This window comes from Heterocephalus glaber, unplaced genomic scaffold (genome assembly GCF_053883595.1).
Source record: "Heterocephalus glaber isolate CG9 unplaced genomic scaffold, H.glaber_assembly_v1.0 deba00000937, whole genome shotgun sequence".
Classification (NCBI taxonomy): Eukaryota; Metazoa; Chordata; class Mammalia; order Rodentia; family Bathyergidae; genus Heterocephalus; species Heterocephalus glaber.
Genome location: NW_028258173.1, coordinates 8,261,576 through 8,276,291, shown reverse-complemented (window position 1 = coordinate 8,276,291; position 14,716 = coordinate 8,261,576). Strand labels below are relative to the sequence as shown.

At 51.3% G+C, this 14,716-nt stretch overlaps 1 protein-coding gene across 4 annotated transcripts in view; it reads right to left on the bottom strand.

Moving 5' to 3' along the window:
* The window catches only part of Sdk2 (sidekick cell adhesion molecule 2), a 254,003-nt gene that overhangs the window by 93,072 nt on the left and 146,215 nt on the right, over positions 1-14,716 (bottom strand). For all 4 annotated transcript variants that reach the window (XM_021241046.2, XM_004860580.3, XM_021241047.2 and 1 more), the window contains exons 3-4: positions 13,536-13,642; positions 1,603-1,750 (exon numbers count right to left, since the gene is read on the bottom strand). In XM_021241046.2, the coding sequence (XP_021096705.2) occupies positions 1,603-1,750; positions 13,536-13,642 (255 nt within the window). The remainder of the gene's footprint in view (positions 1-1,602; positions 1,751-13,535; positions 13,643-14,716) is intronic.

The following is a 14,716-nucleotide window of genomic DNA, read 5'->3' as shown; positions in this document are numbered from 1 at the left end:
CTTCATGCTCAGTGATGAGTATTAGTCTCTGGCAGTCAGCAAGGTAAAGCTGCCCCAGGTTTCTAGCATGGGCTTGGTAGAGTGGGTGAGGGGAAGACATGGGTGACCAGGCAATGTGCATGTGTGTGCACAGGCCAGATTGGTTCTATCCTGGGTGAATATAGAGTAAGGAAGGAGGCTGGGGATGAGAAAAGGAGGGAAGGTGGGAGCAAAAAGAGGATGGTAGTAAGGCTGGAGCTAGGGGTCCATTATCACAGCAAACGTAGTAGAGGAAGTGCCAAGATGCCCCTGTGCGGCCAGGGGAGAAATTGCTAATTGATTGTGAAGCTCTTTCCCATGAGTCTAGATGGGGCCTCCAAATCTCTTTCAATATAATGTTCCAGGGAGCCATTACCAACTGATGGGCTTACAGGATGCCATCTTTGACATGGGTGGGCAGCCTCAGAAAGGGAGTTAGGATGAGCTGGGACTCACCTAACCAGCACCTGTGTGGTACAGCATTCTCCTTCTACAGCATAATCTCAACATCCACTCTGCTGGCTTTACTGAGCACTAGTTATGCCCAAGGAGCCCTGTTGACTCTTGCAGTGTGAGTCCACTTTTAACCTGTCGTGCTGCTCCAGCCCTTCCCCTCACTCTGTATCACCCTCTGTGCCACATGCCTGTGGCCCTCTCCCTCCATCACATAGCATGAGGGATGGATACAGAGCACCTCTTGATTCTGAGCTCTGCCATGTCCTTGCTTTGGCCAGTGGGATGTTAGTAAAAGCTCAAAATTTATGTTTCTGCTTCTTGTCCTGCTCCTCTGTAATTGCTGAGAATGTGTGAGGCAGGAGGATGAGACATGCATAGGAGAGGCAAGTCACCTGTCATCTATCATGAGGCCATCCAGCTCATCCCAGAAAAGTACCTACAGAACAGGATGGGCTCTGCCCACTCTAAAAGGCATCCCCACAGATCAGGAGGAGGTCTTTCTGCAAGCAGGGGGAGCTGGAGCCATAGAGAGGAAAATGGGGGGCTGGCTTATGACCCTGAGCAGGACCAGGAGGCTGAGGGCAGCGTTTTCTGGTGGAATGCTGTGCTCCTCGCCTTCTGCTGGCTCTGCCACTCCTGCCCACAAGCCAGGCTGCCAGGGCTGAGGCCAAGGGACACAGAGGAGTCTCTGTGCATGCTGAAAGCACTGCATATCTTTCTCCCAGACCTCCTCCAGCCATACCAATTTCTCACAGCCAGAACACACAGAGCCCTTGCCCCCAGTGCACACACACCGTACCCACTGACTGCAGTGGAAGTGCCTAGCCCTCCACCACCCTAGCACTGCTGGGCTAAATCTAGGTCTGTGTGTGTGGGTATATTTGGGTGTTTTAAGTCCTCTTGGAGACTTATTCTCCAGATAAGAATGAAGGCAATGCCCTGGGATTCCCAGGGAATCCCAAGTCCTCACAGGAAGGTTCCAAGAAAGTCCCTTGTAAACTAAACTTCTGTCCCAGACAGGGAGTTCTGCAGAAGGTCACTATTCAGTATCTGGGGGACTTGATCTGGCCCCAACCCTTCTCCCCCAAGGCCAACCTCCCTCATTGTTCCCTCAGGGCAGGGCCTCACATGCGGCTGCTGGGTGGGATCTTGTGACCATCACGGAACCAGGTCACCTGCGGCCGGGGGAAGCTGGCAATGCGTGGGGCACGGATGACGGCAGCTTCTCCGTGGGAAATGCTCTGGTGCTTCTCGCCCTCCTCGAAGCTCCCCATGTCTGCAGTGGGAGAAGGTAAACAGGGATCAGAGGCTGAGGCCAGCCTCAGGGACTGCTGGGGTTCCTGGGGACAGCATCTACAGCAGCAGGATGATGAGGGGAGACAAGATGGCACTGGAAGAGGACAGCACATGGTCACAGCACCTCCCCATTAACCCACCACTGTGACACCCTGCTTTGTGAATTTGGGTTTTATATCCATTTATACCCACGTGGATCCAAATATCCTTGAACCAATTGATTTGTCCAACAGCCACGAGAGACTGATCATTATTTCACACCTTTTATATCCGAAAAGCCCACTAAAATGCTCTGGTTAATTAACTTGTCCAAGGTCATGTAGCTAGCTAGGAAGGAACTTGGATCTCAGACTCTGGAGCTGGGCTGCCATTTCTCCTCTGCCCTGCTGCTTTGGGCACCATGGGGCTTTAGGTGTGAGGCTGGTCTTGGGGCCAGACTCCTGTGCCCTTGGGGGGAGGGCAGGGTGGGTACGCTGGAGCGATTGGGGTCTTGGGTGCTCATAAAGGCCTGTGCTGTGGAGAGGATTCCCCTATGGTGCCTGGGGGTGCGTGTGTGCAGCTACATGTATGTGCAAACACAAACACCATATTGCTCTTTTCAAAGCATGCCTACTTCCTTGGCAGAGAAGGGGAGAGCATTTATCCTGACTCTGATGTTCCGTCAGCCAGGAGGGAAGCAGAGAGCAGAGGAGACACACAGGAGGCTCCTCTGCTCCCTGCCTGCTTTTGGGGCTGGGGCTGGGGTGGGAAGGACGGATTCTCACAGCAGTGGCCTGGGCAGGGGCTTTTGGGAAGGGGCATTGAAATTCTACCACACCTCTGAAAATCAGTGTGCATCCTTGTTAACACAAGTGTGGTCTGTGAGCACACAGCACGGGCACCATCCAGGTGTCTAGTAGACATGCAGAGTCTCAGCCCACCCAGATCACCGGGTCAGAACCAGCCATCTAGAAGGATGCCCTCGAAGGGTGCCCAGGTTCATCTGTGAGATGTGCTGTGCTTCCCAGACAGGCTCCATGCCAGAAACACCTGAAGAGTTAAACAATGCTGCTGGGGGTTCCACTCCCAAAGCTTAGGATTTCACTGGTACAGGGTGCAGGGAAGGGAATTCCATGTAGGGACCACCTTGCACCAGTCCCCCACTCCATCTGAAGGCAGCCCAGGGCTCTTCTATGTGGCTCATATTAGAGTCACCAGGAGCTTGGCTCACCCACCAGATGCCCCTCTTCCCCCTCCCCGGGCCGTGGACAGCCCTACCACACTACGCCTGGGTCACTGATCCTTGCCTTGCTGATTCCACTGCTCACCCAGGTTGGAGACCCCTGGCCTGTACTCTCATTTCCTTAAGCCCTGGACTTGATTCTCTTTGGGGCCACATTGCTCCCTTGGTCTTGACCGTAACCTCTCTGCACATGACTCTCATGTTTCCTCTCCGGCTCTTCCCTGAGCTCCAAGGTGCAATTTCCAACAGTCTAGGGGGTGTTCTTACCAGGAGAACCCCTAAACGCCCCCCCCCCCGCAACAAGCCTTGCTTCTTGCACTCTTGGTTCTATCCATTGTTTCGACCATTACCACCACCCTCCCCCAGCCAAATGAGCTCAAACTCTTGAAGTCTTTGGTGGTGCTTCCCTTCCTGGTCCTCACAGAGTCCTCAGCTCCTCCTCTGGGCTATCACGCTTGTGAACCAAGGTCCCAGGCTCCCGCAGGCCTGCCAACAAGCTTGTGCCATTCGCTCCCACCACTGACTCCTAGCATAGTCTTCTCTGTCCCCTTCCCTCCTACACACAGTTCCTGATTAATTTTCTGACCACATGGCTGCCCTGCTTGGAGCCTTTGGCATCTCTTCATTGACCCTGGAAAGTCTACATCCTCCTGCCTGGTTTCAGGATTCCTCCTAGTTGGATCTCAATCAACCTCTTTTGACTTAATGCCCACACCACGTCCTGCCACCATGAATTACAGACACTGTACCTCCCACCTCAGGGCCTTTATTTTTGCTGAGCACCTGCTTGAAATGCCACTAGAATAGGCCATGAGTCACTGACATGCCATAGATCTACAGCATCCTAGATGACATAGGCAATTTAGTGTTTCAAAGGATAAAAAATACTATTGGCATCCGTGTTTTAAATTTGGTAGGCAGTATGTTCATGGCAGTGGCTTAGGTAACTTTGAGACTGGAATTCAAATCCTAGCTCTGATATTTGTTAGCTATGATACTGGGAAAAACTTTTGACTTTGTTAAGCTCTAGCTTCCTCTTCTATAAAATTAAAACTTAAAGAGTACTTTCTTTAAGGCTTAAACTAAGGCGCACATAAGATAACATGTGTGTGCAAAGCTGTATCTTTCTAAAGATAAATGCGTCAATATTTATCCCCCTCTCCAAATGTTTTCCTTACACCGAGTCTGATAGTCTTCCCACTGGGAGGGGTGGCTGATGTACCTTCCCCTTGTTTCTTGGGAGCTTGTGACTCTTCACCCTATAGAACATGCTGGAAGTGATGCTATGTGATTTTCAAGGCTAGGTCATCAAAGAGATGCAGCTTCTACCTGGTGGTCCTTGGCATCAAGCCACTGTACTGTGGAAGTTCAGTCTAGCCTGAGGAGACACAGGAATAAACCACATGGTGGGGAATGGAAGCCAGCATCAGCACCAGACACCTGAACAAACAGGTGAGGCCTCAGGTGACTTCAGCCTGCAGGCTTCATGTCTCAGCTGAGACCTCAGTCATCACAGAGCAGGGACAAGCTGTCCCTGCTGTGTCCTGTCCAGATTCGAGTCACAGAATCTGTGAGCATAACTAATGACTGCTGTACACCATTGCATCCTGGGGTGATTTGTTACCCAGACATAGAAACTAGAAGAGTATGTAAAAGTGCTAAAAATGATATCTAATACTTTCAGCATTAGGATATGGGAATCCTATACATTTTTCATGGTTTAGTTTAAATATCACCTTGTCAATAAAGATTACCCCAAACCATCAAAATAGAATTAAAAAACAGACTTGTCGAGTACCTAACCCATGCTGAGTTTCTTCCTGGGTCCATTTTCCATGCATTATCTCATTTAATCCTCCCAATAACATGACAAACTCAATTTTAATAAAGATTCGTTTTTAGTGGTTTATTAATTTGTATTACTTGGCTCTGTCTATAAAAATTACATCAATAAATCACATTGATTTCAGTTCTTACAATAATTTTATCTCTTTAAGAAACTTTTCACAGAACTCAGAAGATATATTTAAACAATTTAGAGCAATTTTGTGGTAATAGTGTTTCTTTCTGCTCCCTGTTTTTATTAGCTCCATTTGGTCGATGAGGAGATGAAGGCTCATGGAGACAGAGTGGCTTGTCCAATGTGAAGCGCTAGGGCCGGGCCTGGCTCAGCCTCCCTTTGCACACCCTCTCTGCCTCTTTCATGGCTCCTAGCCCACATTAAAACTCTCCCTGGACTCTCCTTATCTCCCATTAGACCATAAGCTTGGTGAGGAGGTTCTGTTTTGGTGCATTCATGAGTAAATCCCTACCGGACACCAGGGTCATGCTCTGCACACAGCAAGCTCTAACTTCACCCAGCACCATTGCTCCACAGCTCCTTGTACAGCCTTACTGTGGGTCAGGTGGAGTCTGTATTGGGTGCTGAAGAAAGACCTGGTCCCTGCTCTCATGGAGCTTAAAGTCTGGTCAGGGAGCTGGGCATAGTAAGAAAATGCTCAGTGACACCTGTGACCACTGCTGGGAGCAGGAGCAGGGTGCTTTCCTGAGAGGCAGTAGCACGAAAAGGTACTTCAGGCTAGGAGGTGGGCGAGGTGGACCCATAAATGCGGATGTGTTTGGTAAGTGTGTGTATGTGTGTGAAGGGGTGCAATCTGGGTCCAGAAAAAATAAGCACATGAAGGCTGGGAGATGGGGGAAAGGAGCAGTGTGTAAGGGGGAATAAGAAGGCAGTAGGGCAGCGTGTGGGCTTGTTCAATGCATAGATGGATGTTGGACGGAGGGTCGTATGGGTGGAGGGCTGTTTGTTCAAGGTGGATGGCTGTGTGGATGGAGGAATTGGCTGATGGAGGGAGGGGCAGTTGGGCGAGTGAAGGAATGAATGGATGAATGGCTGGAAGTCTATCTGCATGTTCGTGTGGTGGGAGAGATGGTGTGAGTGGATGGATGAGTGGGTGGATGTTTTATATATGGGGAGATTGATGGCTGTATATATGTATATAGATGTATGTATGATTGCTTGTATGGGTGAATGAGTGGTGATATAGTGGGATGGATGGTTTTGTGTGTGTGTGTGTGTGTGTGTGTGTGTGTGTGCATGCATGTATATATGTATAGAGAGTTGGATGGTTACAGTGGGATGCTGGTTGTATGCATGCACATATATATAATGGAATGGATGGAGGAAAGGGGCACTCAGCTGGTCCTGGTCCAAGTTCTGCTTGGATCCTCTCCCCCCACCTCTCCACTCCATAATCTCCCCCACTTCACTGTGGCTCCAAGGCCTGAGTGTCCTATTTTCTCCATTCACTTTGTCACATGGGCCTCCTGGGCCACTCAGGGAGCCCTTGCCCGAGCAAGCACTGTCTGTCTCGTACTCATACACAGGTGCCCCATGCACATTCAGGGACAAGTGCACAGTAGCAGCGAGGGGCTGCTAAGCGGGACTTGGTGTAGCCAATCCGTGCAGGGCAACAGGCCAGAGGAAGGCTGGAGACAAAGGTGGGCTCCAGGGCTCTGGGGGGACTCTCCACACTCAGGTAGGAACCGACCAGGCTTCCCTCCAGGCACTCCCCACAGTGGCCAATGAACACACAAGCCTGTCGGGCCGAGCTCACCTCACTAAGTTCCCCCAAGAGCAGGAAGAGTGGTTCTAGGGCCGCGCTGGATGTGGCCTAGAACTTATTCTTTGTTAGAGCTTAAAAGGTTCTGTAAATTATGTATTTCACTTTTCTTTATTTTTAAATCATTTTAAAATCATGAGTTATATCATGCATACAAAAGAGTGAATATAATTCCACAGATAGCTTAAAAAGAAGAATAAAAGAATATTCCTGTACCAACTACTCATTTTAAAAGCCCTTCCCCCTGTCCTGCCAGGCTGATTTCTCTCTTGAATAGTGTGGCCATGATGGCCAAGCTTTCTCTGACATCTCCCTACATGCAGGTGCCTGCTAAAAAAATTCGTGGCTCATTTAGCCATCTTTCAGCCCTTACCCCTGGGATATTTTGTAGGTAGCCTTCTGTGATTTGCTTTTTGGGGCAACCTGATTTTGTGGCATTCTAGCCAGGCCCTTGCCTTTAATTTAGTCATGTTCATGGCTACATGGAATTCCATGGCCACAATGACACGGTTCTGTGCCTGCTTGGTCTGGTCAACACGCTTTGCTGTCCTGCTAAGAATGGCTTCTTGTGGCCCTCAGGGACACAGGCTGTGAGGATCTCTGGGGGGGGGGGCAAAAATAGAGCAGCTGGGTTGTAGGGTATGTGTACATTAATTTTACTCATAATGTCAAAACAGTTGCATCAATTTGCCAACTTACACTCCCGCCAGCAGTGACGTGGGTTTCCACCAGGATGTGGTCTGGTTGGACTGTTGAGTTTTGCCAGTTTGGTGGGCAGGGACTAGCATGTCACTGGGGTTTTATGTGTTTGTCATGAAAACCTGTCTTGCTCCAACCAGATCCTATCATGCCTCTGCCCCATGACTCCCACCTTGTTCTGACCACAGCTTAGGGCGCCAGTCCATCTTTCTAGCTCGCCTCCTGCTACTCTCTGCTCCCCTATTCCACTCTGGCCACCCTGGCCTCAGTCCCCAGGACTCCCTCAGGGCCTCTGCACTTGCTGTTCTCTGCCCTGGAATAATCTTCCCCTCTTCCTTTGAGACTCTGCTCATTGTCACCTCCCCAGACTAGTCACCCTCCAAATGGGATCAATTAAGAGTCCTGCACCTATCCTCCATCCCTCTTGTCTTCGTTTTTCCTCTATTTTCCTTCAAGGGCCTCATATATCATATTCTATATTCACCTCTTAGCTTTTGTCTCCCCTCTACTTTCATCGAGGACAGGGACAGGTGTCTTGGTTTTACCCTCTATTGTCTTCACTGCCTAGAACAGTGCTAGGCCTAGAGAGGGCACCATGCAGCTGTGACAGTTGCCAAAAAGTGGTTGAAACAGTCAGGTAGAGTGGATGATCAGACAGACGCCGTGATGTTATCCTGAGCTGCTTCGTGGCCCTGAAGGTCTGCACCAGTACTCATGCCTGGTGGGGAAGCAGGAAGAACAGCCCATGGAGGGGTTTGAGGCATTGCCCCCGGCCCCCAGGACTGCAGCTGATCCTATAGCTCCCACGGTGGGCAAGGAGTTGCCATGCTGCTGGTTATCAGGGGAAGAAGGCCAGGCTCTTGGGATAGGTGGGGTCCTTGCCCAAGTGTGTGGCTGAGTCTGGTGCTGAGTGGGTGCTTCCAAGTCTGAGCCATGCCTGTGAGGGCTGGGGGCATTGCTCAGTTGAGAACACAAAGCTTTCTACTGGACCTGAGTATGGCAAACTGCAGGCTCAGGGAAGTCTGTGGACACTGGAGAGCTCTTCCAACACTCTCGGCCATTCACCACACTTGCTGAATGCCAAAAATTTAGGGTGACTTTAAAAATATGAAGAAGCGGCTCTGTGTGGGGACCAGAAGGGTGCTGGGGGGGATGTTTTATTGACTTCCTCTTAATTGCTGTAATTAAAAACATGTAAAGAATCTTTTTGTAATGACTTTGCCATTATCATTAGTTGTTAGTACAGCTGCCTTACTAATATCTCATTAGAACCCAATTCATAGGTCCTCTTTGGGAAGGGCTGGGAGCCAGGGTGGGGCCTGCCTGGATCCATGATCCCTGGAAAGAGGTGTGAAGGGCAGCAGCCACCAGAGAAGTGGCTGCTTGGAACCCGGGGACAAAACCTTCTCAAGGAAGGAGGAAAGAGCCAGAGAGGGGAGGCTCTGAGAGAAGAAGCTATGCCCTACCCACCCTCAAGAAGACAGATGGACAGGCAGACAGGCAGAAGCCTGGGAGAGCTGCAGGACCAGGATGGGGCTGGGTGAGTGAGGATCCCACTCACAGGTCATGCAAGCTCAGGGTGAGGACTAAATGAGAGAGCTCCTTAGATTGGGTGCCTTCCGCTGCATCTGCCTCCCCCGGCCCCAGCCCTGCAGACCAGAAGGGAAGCTGGGAACGGCCTTTCTTGGGTAGATAGAACAAAAGCTTGCCAAGGTTTATCCCAGGTTGCCTTTCCTGGCTGACAACTTGGAGAGGCGGAAGTCTGCTCTCCCCTGGTGTCATCCAGGCTGGGCACCATTTGCAATGGTTTGTAGGAACTGATTCATTAATTCCTGTGATCACTCAGCCAAGCACGGGCTCCTAGTAGCGTTTCCTTTTATACACGAGAACATGAAGTTATGGAGAAGTTAAGGAACTTGCCCAAGGTCACACAGCTTGCAAGATGTGAGCTGGCATTGAACAGAAGGCTCAAGGGTAGGCTCACAGCTGTACCCAACCAGATAGAAGGCAGAGATACTGGCTGTGGGACCTCAAGCTGTCCTCTCAGCTCTCTGAGCCTCAGTTTCCTCATCTTGCCATGTGGCTCACAGGACTTGCATTCCAACCTCTCAGCCCTGTCCTGGAAACCCACTGCTGAAAGACCTTTACCAACTAACACTGGAGGGAGAATTGTTCCGGAGGCTCCAAAACGGGGCAGGGTCTGGGTTCCTTGTTGAACCATGCTGTACTCCAGGCTGGCCCCTATGGTCCTGACCCCGAGAGCTGTTTAACCTTAACATCAGAGCTGAAATGGATCTCATCTTACAGAACAGGAAACTGAGGCTCAGAGAAAAAGGGATGAGCCAAGAGTACTAAGCTGTTAAGACCCTTGATCGGGGCTAGAATTCATGCTTTCTGACTCTGCCTTCAAGCATGGCCATTATTTAAGGCACAAGGACAGTGCCTTGGTACACTACAGGGCCCAGAAGCTATGTGAAAATCACGTGATCTGCAGACCCCCAACCCCAACAGTCTCTAGCCAGCATTCATCCCAGGAGGAAGCAGAATCTTTTTTGCAGAGCTATTTGGATGGAATATTATAGTCCCAGGTGTCAAATGATTCCATTTGAACTTGACCAGAGCAGGCCTCCCCCCAACACTTATGCAGTCCTCTCGATTTCTCTCTTCTCGCTTCCAAGCAGCGTAGTGGAATCAGGGAGCCATGGGTTTGAATCCTGGCTCTGGCACTTCCTCATTGTGCGACTCAGTCATGTTATGTTACCCAGCAGAGCCTCAGTTTCCTCATGTGTAACATAGGGGTGGGGACTTCAGCCTGCTGGCTGGATGAGTATCAGAGACAATGGTGTGTGCTCCCCAACAGAGTGCTCTAATGGGTGAGGCGAGTCTGGCTAGGTCTCCTCTTTCCCTACACCCGGAATCCCTGGGCCAGGGGATTCTTCACCTTCTTCAACTAGAGAGAGAGGCCACAGGGGACAAGACAGGTGCACCAGCAAGGAGGGATCTGAGGGAGCACATCCCTTCCTCATCCCACTGTGGTCACCAGGGCCATGAGAAACTGTCCTTCACTTGTTGGGCTGAACATTTTCCTCAAGGGCCAGACAGGATTTTCTAGGGCTCCCCTAGATCCCCTTTAGGACAGTGTGGAGGAAACTGCTTCCAGATCTGCAAAGCCATGTGCAGTACCAGGGCCCCAGTGTGGTCTGGGGGACCAGTTGCTGGTGGCCACAGATCAGCTAAGACGAGTCCTCCCCTTCCCCTTCAGCGCTTCAGGGTGTTCTTGGCCATGGGACTGTGATCACATTTGTGCAGCTTAGCAGCACCAGCAGCACAGTGGAAGGTAGTGGGGAACATGGTGAGAACTGTGGCTACAGCCACATCCAGGAGGTGCCTGAAGCTCAGGGTGACCCGTGGCTTTGAGAAGGCAGAAGGAGCAGGGCAGGAATCCCACTGTACGAGTTGACAGAGAGACAGGAGAGGGTGCTGGCTCCATGCTGAGCGTTTGGTCAGGACAGTGTGTGGGAAGTCATCACATTCTGTGGCTTGCTTTTTTCCCCTCCTTCAAATGATAACATTGAATATTGACCGCAGCAGTAACCGCCACTGATTCAGGGTGTGTTACATATAGTCATCAGCTAGCTGCTTTGGTATTTATGAGCTCAAGAAATCTTCTGGGTAAGCGTAGGAAGTAGAAATTATTCAATATATTTTACAGATGAGGAACCTGAGCTGGGTAAGGCTCAGAGAGAGTCAGTTGCTTCCCTAGGGATCAAGGACAAAGCCAGTGTTCCAATGTGGTCTGACTCCAAAGCACACTTTTTCTTTAGGCCACAGTGCCAGCACTGCCAAGCCTTTCACTGCACCTTGGATCTCAGCCACTGCAGAGTCCTGGGGGCCCCACATGAGCTTGGGTCAGGCTTCCACATGTCATTAAACCTGGGGCCATTGTTGCCAACCTCATCCAGAGTGGTCTAGGACCTTTGGGACTGCAGTGTGGGGAAGAAAAAGCTCAGGGGTGGGTGTCAGGTAGAAGGTTAGGGTGCCTGTGTGCACAAGTCCCCTTCTACCTGCTTCTCAGGCTATGAGTCCCCAGGGGCAGGGCACAGGCCACCTGAGTCTTTCTCTGCAGCATTTGGGAAATCCCAGGCCCAACTGGTCCTTAGCAGAGGTCTTCTGCCCTCTACAGGTGCACCTGGGGTGGCCACACCTATCATGCAGCTGTAGGGCCAAAGGATCCCAGTGGGTCTGAGGTAAGGACCATGTACCTGTCTGGCCTACTTTCTAGGGAAGCCCACCCACGCTGTGGCCTCATGCTGGGTTTGCCAGTATTTGAGCAGGAGTTTGTATATGATTTGGGTTAGGGTCTGAGTCTGGGGCTCTTGGGTCCCCATCATGGCCAAACCAAGGAGTATCTCAGCCATGTGGACGATGACCGCCCTTCCTTTCCCTTTTTCATCAGCACAGCCAACCCGGGGGGCAGTGTCACCACTTCTCAGGGGCTCTCAACTCTGCAAAGTTCCTATTGTCTCCATAAGGCTAGGGTGTGGAGCAGGCTTCCCACCCTTCACCTGCCACAGCCTAGACTCGGTGGTGTCCTGGATGGTGCTTCCAATTGCACACACAAACACACCTGCTTATGTGCACTCCCCCATATCATTCTCTCCTGTACACAGGTAAGGAGCAGACCCACCAGACATGTGAATCTATACATGCACAGCATGCACAGAATTGTGAGCACATACTACATATACATGGATATGTGCATACACAGACAGGCAACGCGTGGATACACACTTGCACACACATGCATTTTCTCAAATCACAGGTGAGTGGAAAGGCAGACTGACTCAGACACACAGACATCCATGTGCATACACTTATATATACACTCCTTCTCCATGCACAAGTGAGGAAAAGGCAGAGTGACCCTCACAAGCAGGTTTGCACACACTGCTGTATGTACATGCACACGAAGTCTCTGCGAAGGTCCGGCCACACCTTGCCCTGCACATTGAACCCTCGGATGGCCTAAATGAAACTTCGTGGGTGCCCTCTGACACTGACAGCTGCCCACAGCCCAGTCTAGAAGCCCAGATTTGCTGCTATGGGCATAAGCTGGATTGCCTTTGGTGCTGATTTATAGGACAAACATCTTCCACTTTGATTATGGCTGTTTTCCATAATTACTATAAACACTCTGCCTCACATGAGATTTGCTCTTAGATCTCTCTCCACTGCTTCTCTCAGAGTAGCAAATTTGGCCTGCATTAGCTCAGAGTCTGTCCCATGGGCTGTAGATGTGGGGGTGTCTTTTTTGTGAACTTTTAGGGCTCACTAAGGATTCCCACATGCGCATATCCTAAAATACGAACCTGGACCTCCCCTGCTAAAGGATTCAGAATGAAACAGCCTAGGAGGTGTCCCTTTTCCAGCAGACAGCAGAAAACGGAGGCAGGGACAGGTCTGAGTAGGGAATGCTGAGTCATGGGGTGAGGCCCTGGTCACGGGTGCTCTTTTGACACCTTCCTCCCTCCGCAGCTGAGAAAGTTTTTCTGGGATTGGTGGTACTGGGAAGAAGGCTATACCCCTAAAGGCTACAGAGGGCCTGCCACTTTACCCTCTGCCCACTCAGCCCTCTGGGAGCCCTGAATCATCATTTCCCTCTCCTTCTCTAAGCTCTGGTCTCCCCACTTGAGACTCCTCCTAACACTTGGTGAAGATCACTAGGACCCCATGCTGCTCCAGGGTCCAGAGGAGTGATTGAGCCAGAGGACAGAAAAGCCAAGGTCATGGAGCTCTGGGAAGTCTGCCAGCAGGAGATGCAGTTCAAATTGCCCATTCTAAAGAGTCCCCTCCCCATGTATGCAGTGACCTTGGAGGAAGCCCTCAAAGTCAGTGGCAAAGCCCACTTTCAAGAAACCAATGGGCTGCTCCTATTTAAAGGGCACAGAAGAGGTCACCCTCTTCTAGAACCAAGAAAGCCAGGGAGCTCTTGACTGGCCTTGCACAAGGTCACATAGCTAGCAGGTGCATAAGCCACCAATCAGCTGTGTGATCTGAAGAGCTCCCATCCTATCTCTGGGCACTGGTTCTACCAAGTATAGGATGTAGGGACCAGTCTGGAGAGGTGGAAAGGGCCGCCACTGGCCCAAGACAGTGGACTTGGCTCTGCCCAGGGTGTTGAGCATCCTCCTCTCCTGGCCCCAGGTCCCTGTCATACTCACAGGCCACCTGGACTTCAGTCTGCCGCTGCAGCAGGGCCCCCATCCGGTTCCGTACAACACAGCGGTAGAAGCCAGCGTGGGTGCGGTCCAGGCTGGTGATCATGTACCTAGGGGACAAACAAAGACAGCCAGTGAGCAAGGCAGGCAGCGCCAGGGTGCAGAGGTCAGTGGGTTCAAGGTCAGAGGTCGCAAGGTCACCTTTCCTGGAATAGAGAGCACTGGGGAGCTCTTGACCCGCAGGCTCTGTCATGGCATCACAGAAAGGTCCTTATTGGTAGGGAGTCCATCCCACAGGCCACGGGGCTTTGCACAGCCTGCACTTCCCCAGGACAGGAGGTGCTGTGCCTGCTTCTTTGACCCTGCTGTGGCCAGGCCACCTAGGGCTGTGCTGGCTCGCTTGGAGGATGCTGTCCTTCCCTGCTTGACTCTCGGAAGGTGGCGCCCTTCCCTGCCTGTGACACACATGACAGAATGGTGGGGGCATCGGGATTTTGGCCAGGTATAGGACTGTGCTGTAATATTAATTGAAGTGGGTGGAGGTGACAGAGGCAGGGAAATTTACACATTTCCCCAAATGCTGTGTCAGTCCTTCCTTGACATCACAGGCAGCTCCAGCTCAGCTTGGTGGAGGGAGGGTAGAGCCTTCTGTGATAGGCCACGTTCCACATGCATGATTCCGAGCCAGTCCTTTGGTAGCTGGATCCTGGGACACTTGTCACCCAAAGAGCTACAGAGTCTGGGGCTGGAGAGCAGGTGTAAGGTGTGCTTACCTGGCCAAGAGGGTCAGTGGGAGGGGTTTCTGACAGAGAGACATAGGTGGTTGGGAGCCTCCAGTGTGGAAGGGACTGGGTCCAGGACTTAGTTGCCCTGGTGACCCTGAGTGATCATTTTTCTCATTTCTGGGCAATGGTCTAGCATGCCCTCAGAAGGCTAAGGACTTGAGTTAGGATATCTTCCCTCAGCCCTTGGGTATCCTAGGGTTTGCCCTGGCTGCTTTGGTGGACAAGCTCATTGTCACTTGTCCCTAGGGTATGTCAAGCCTCGGATTCCCAGAATGGCTAGTTTTATTTTACGCGAGTCCTGGCCAGCTCTATCAGCAGCACCACTGTAATCATCATGACGATCGCCACCAGCCTCACTTCCCCAGGGCTGCCACGCTGCCACCCCCATCTGCCCAACCT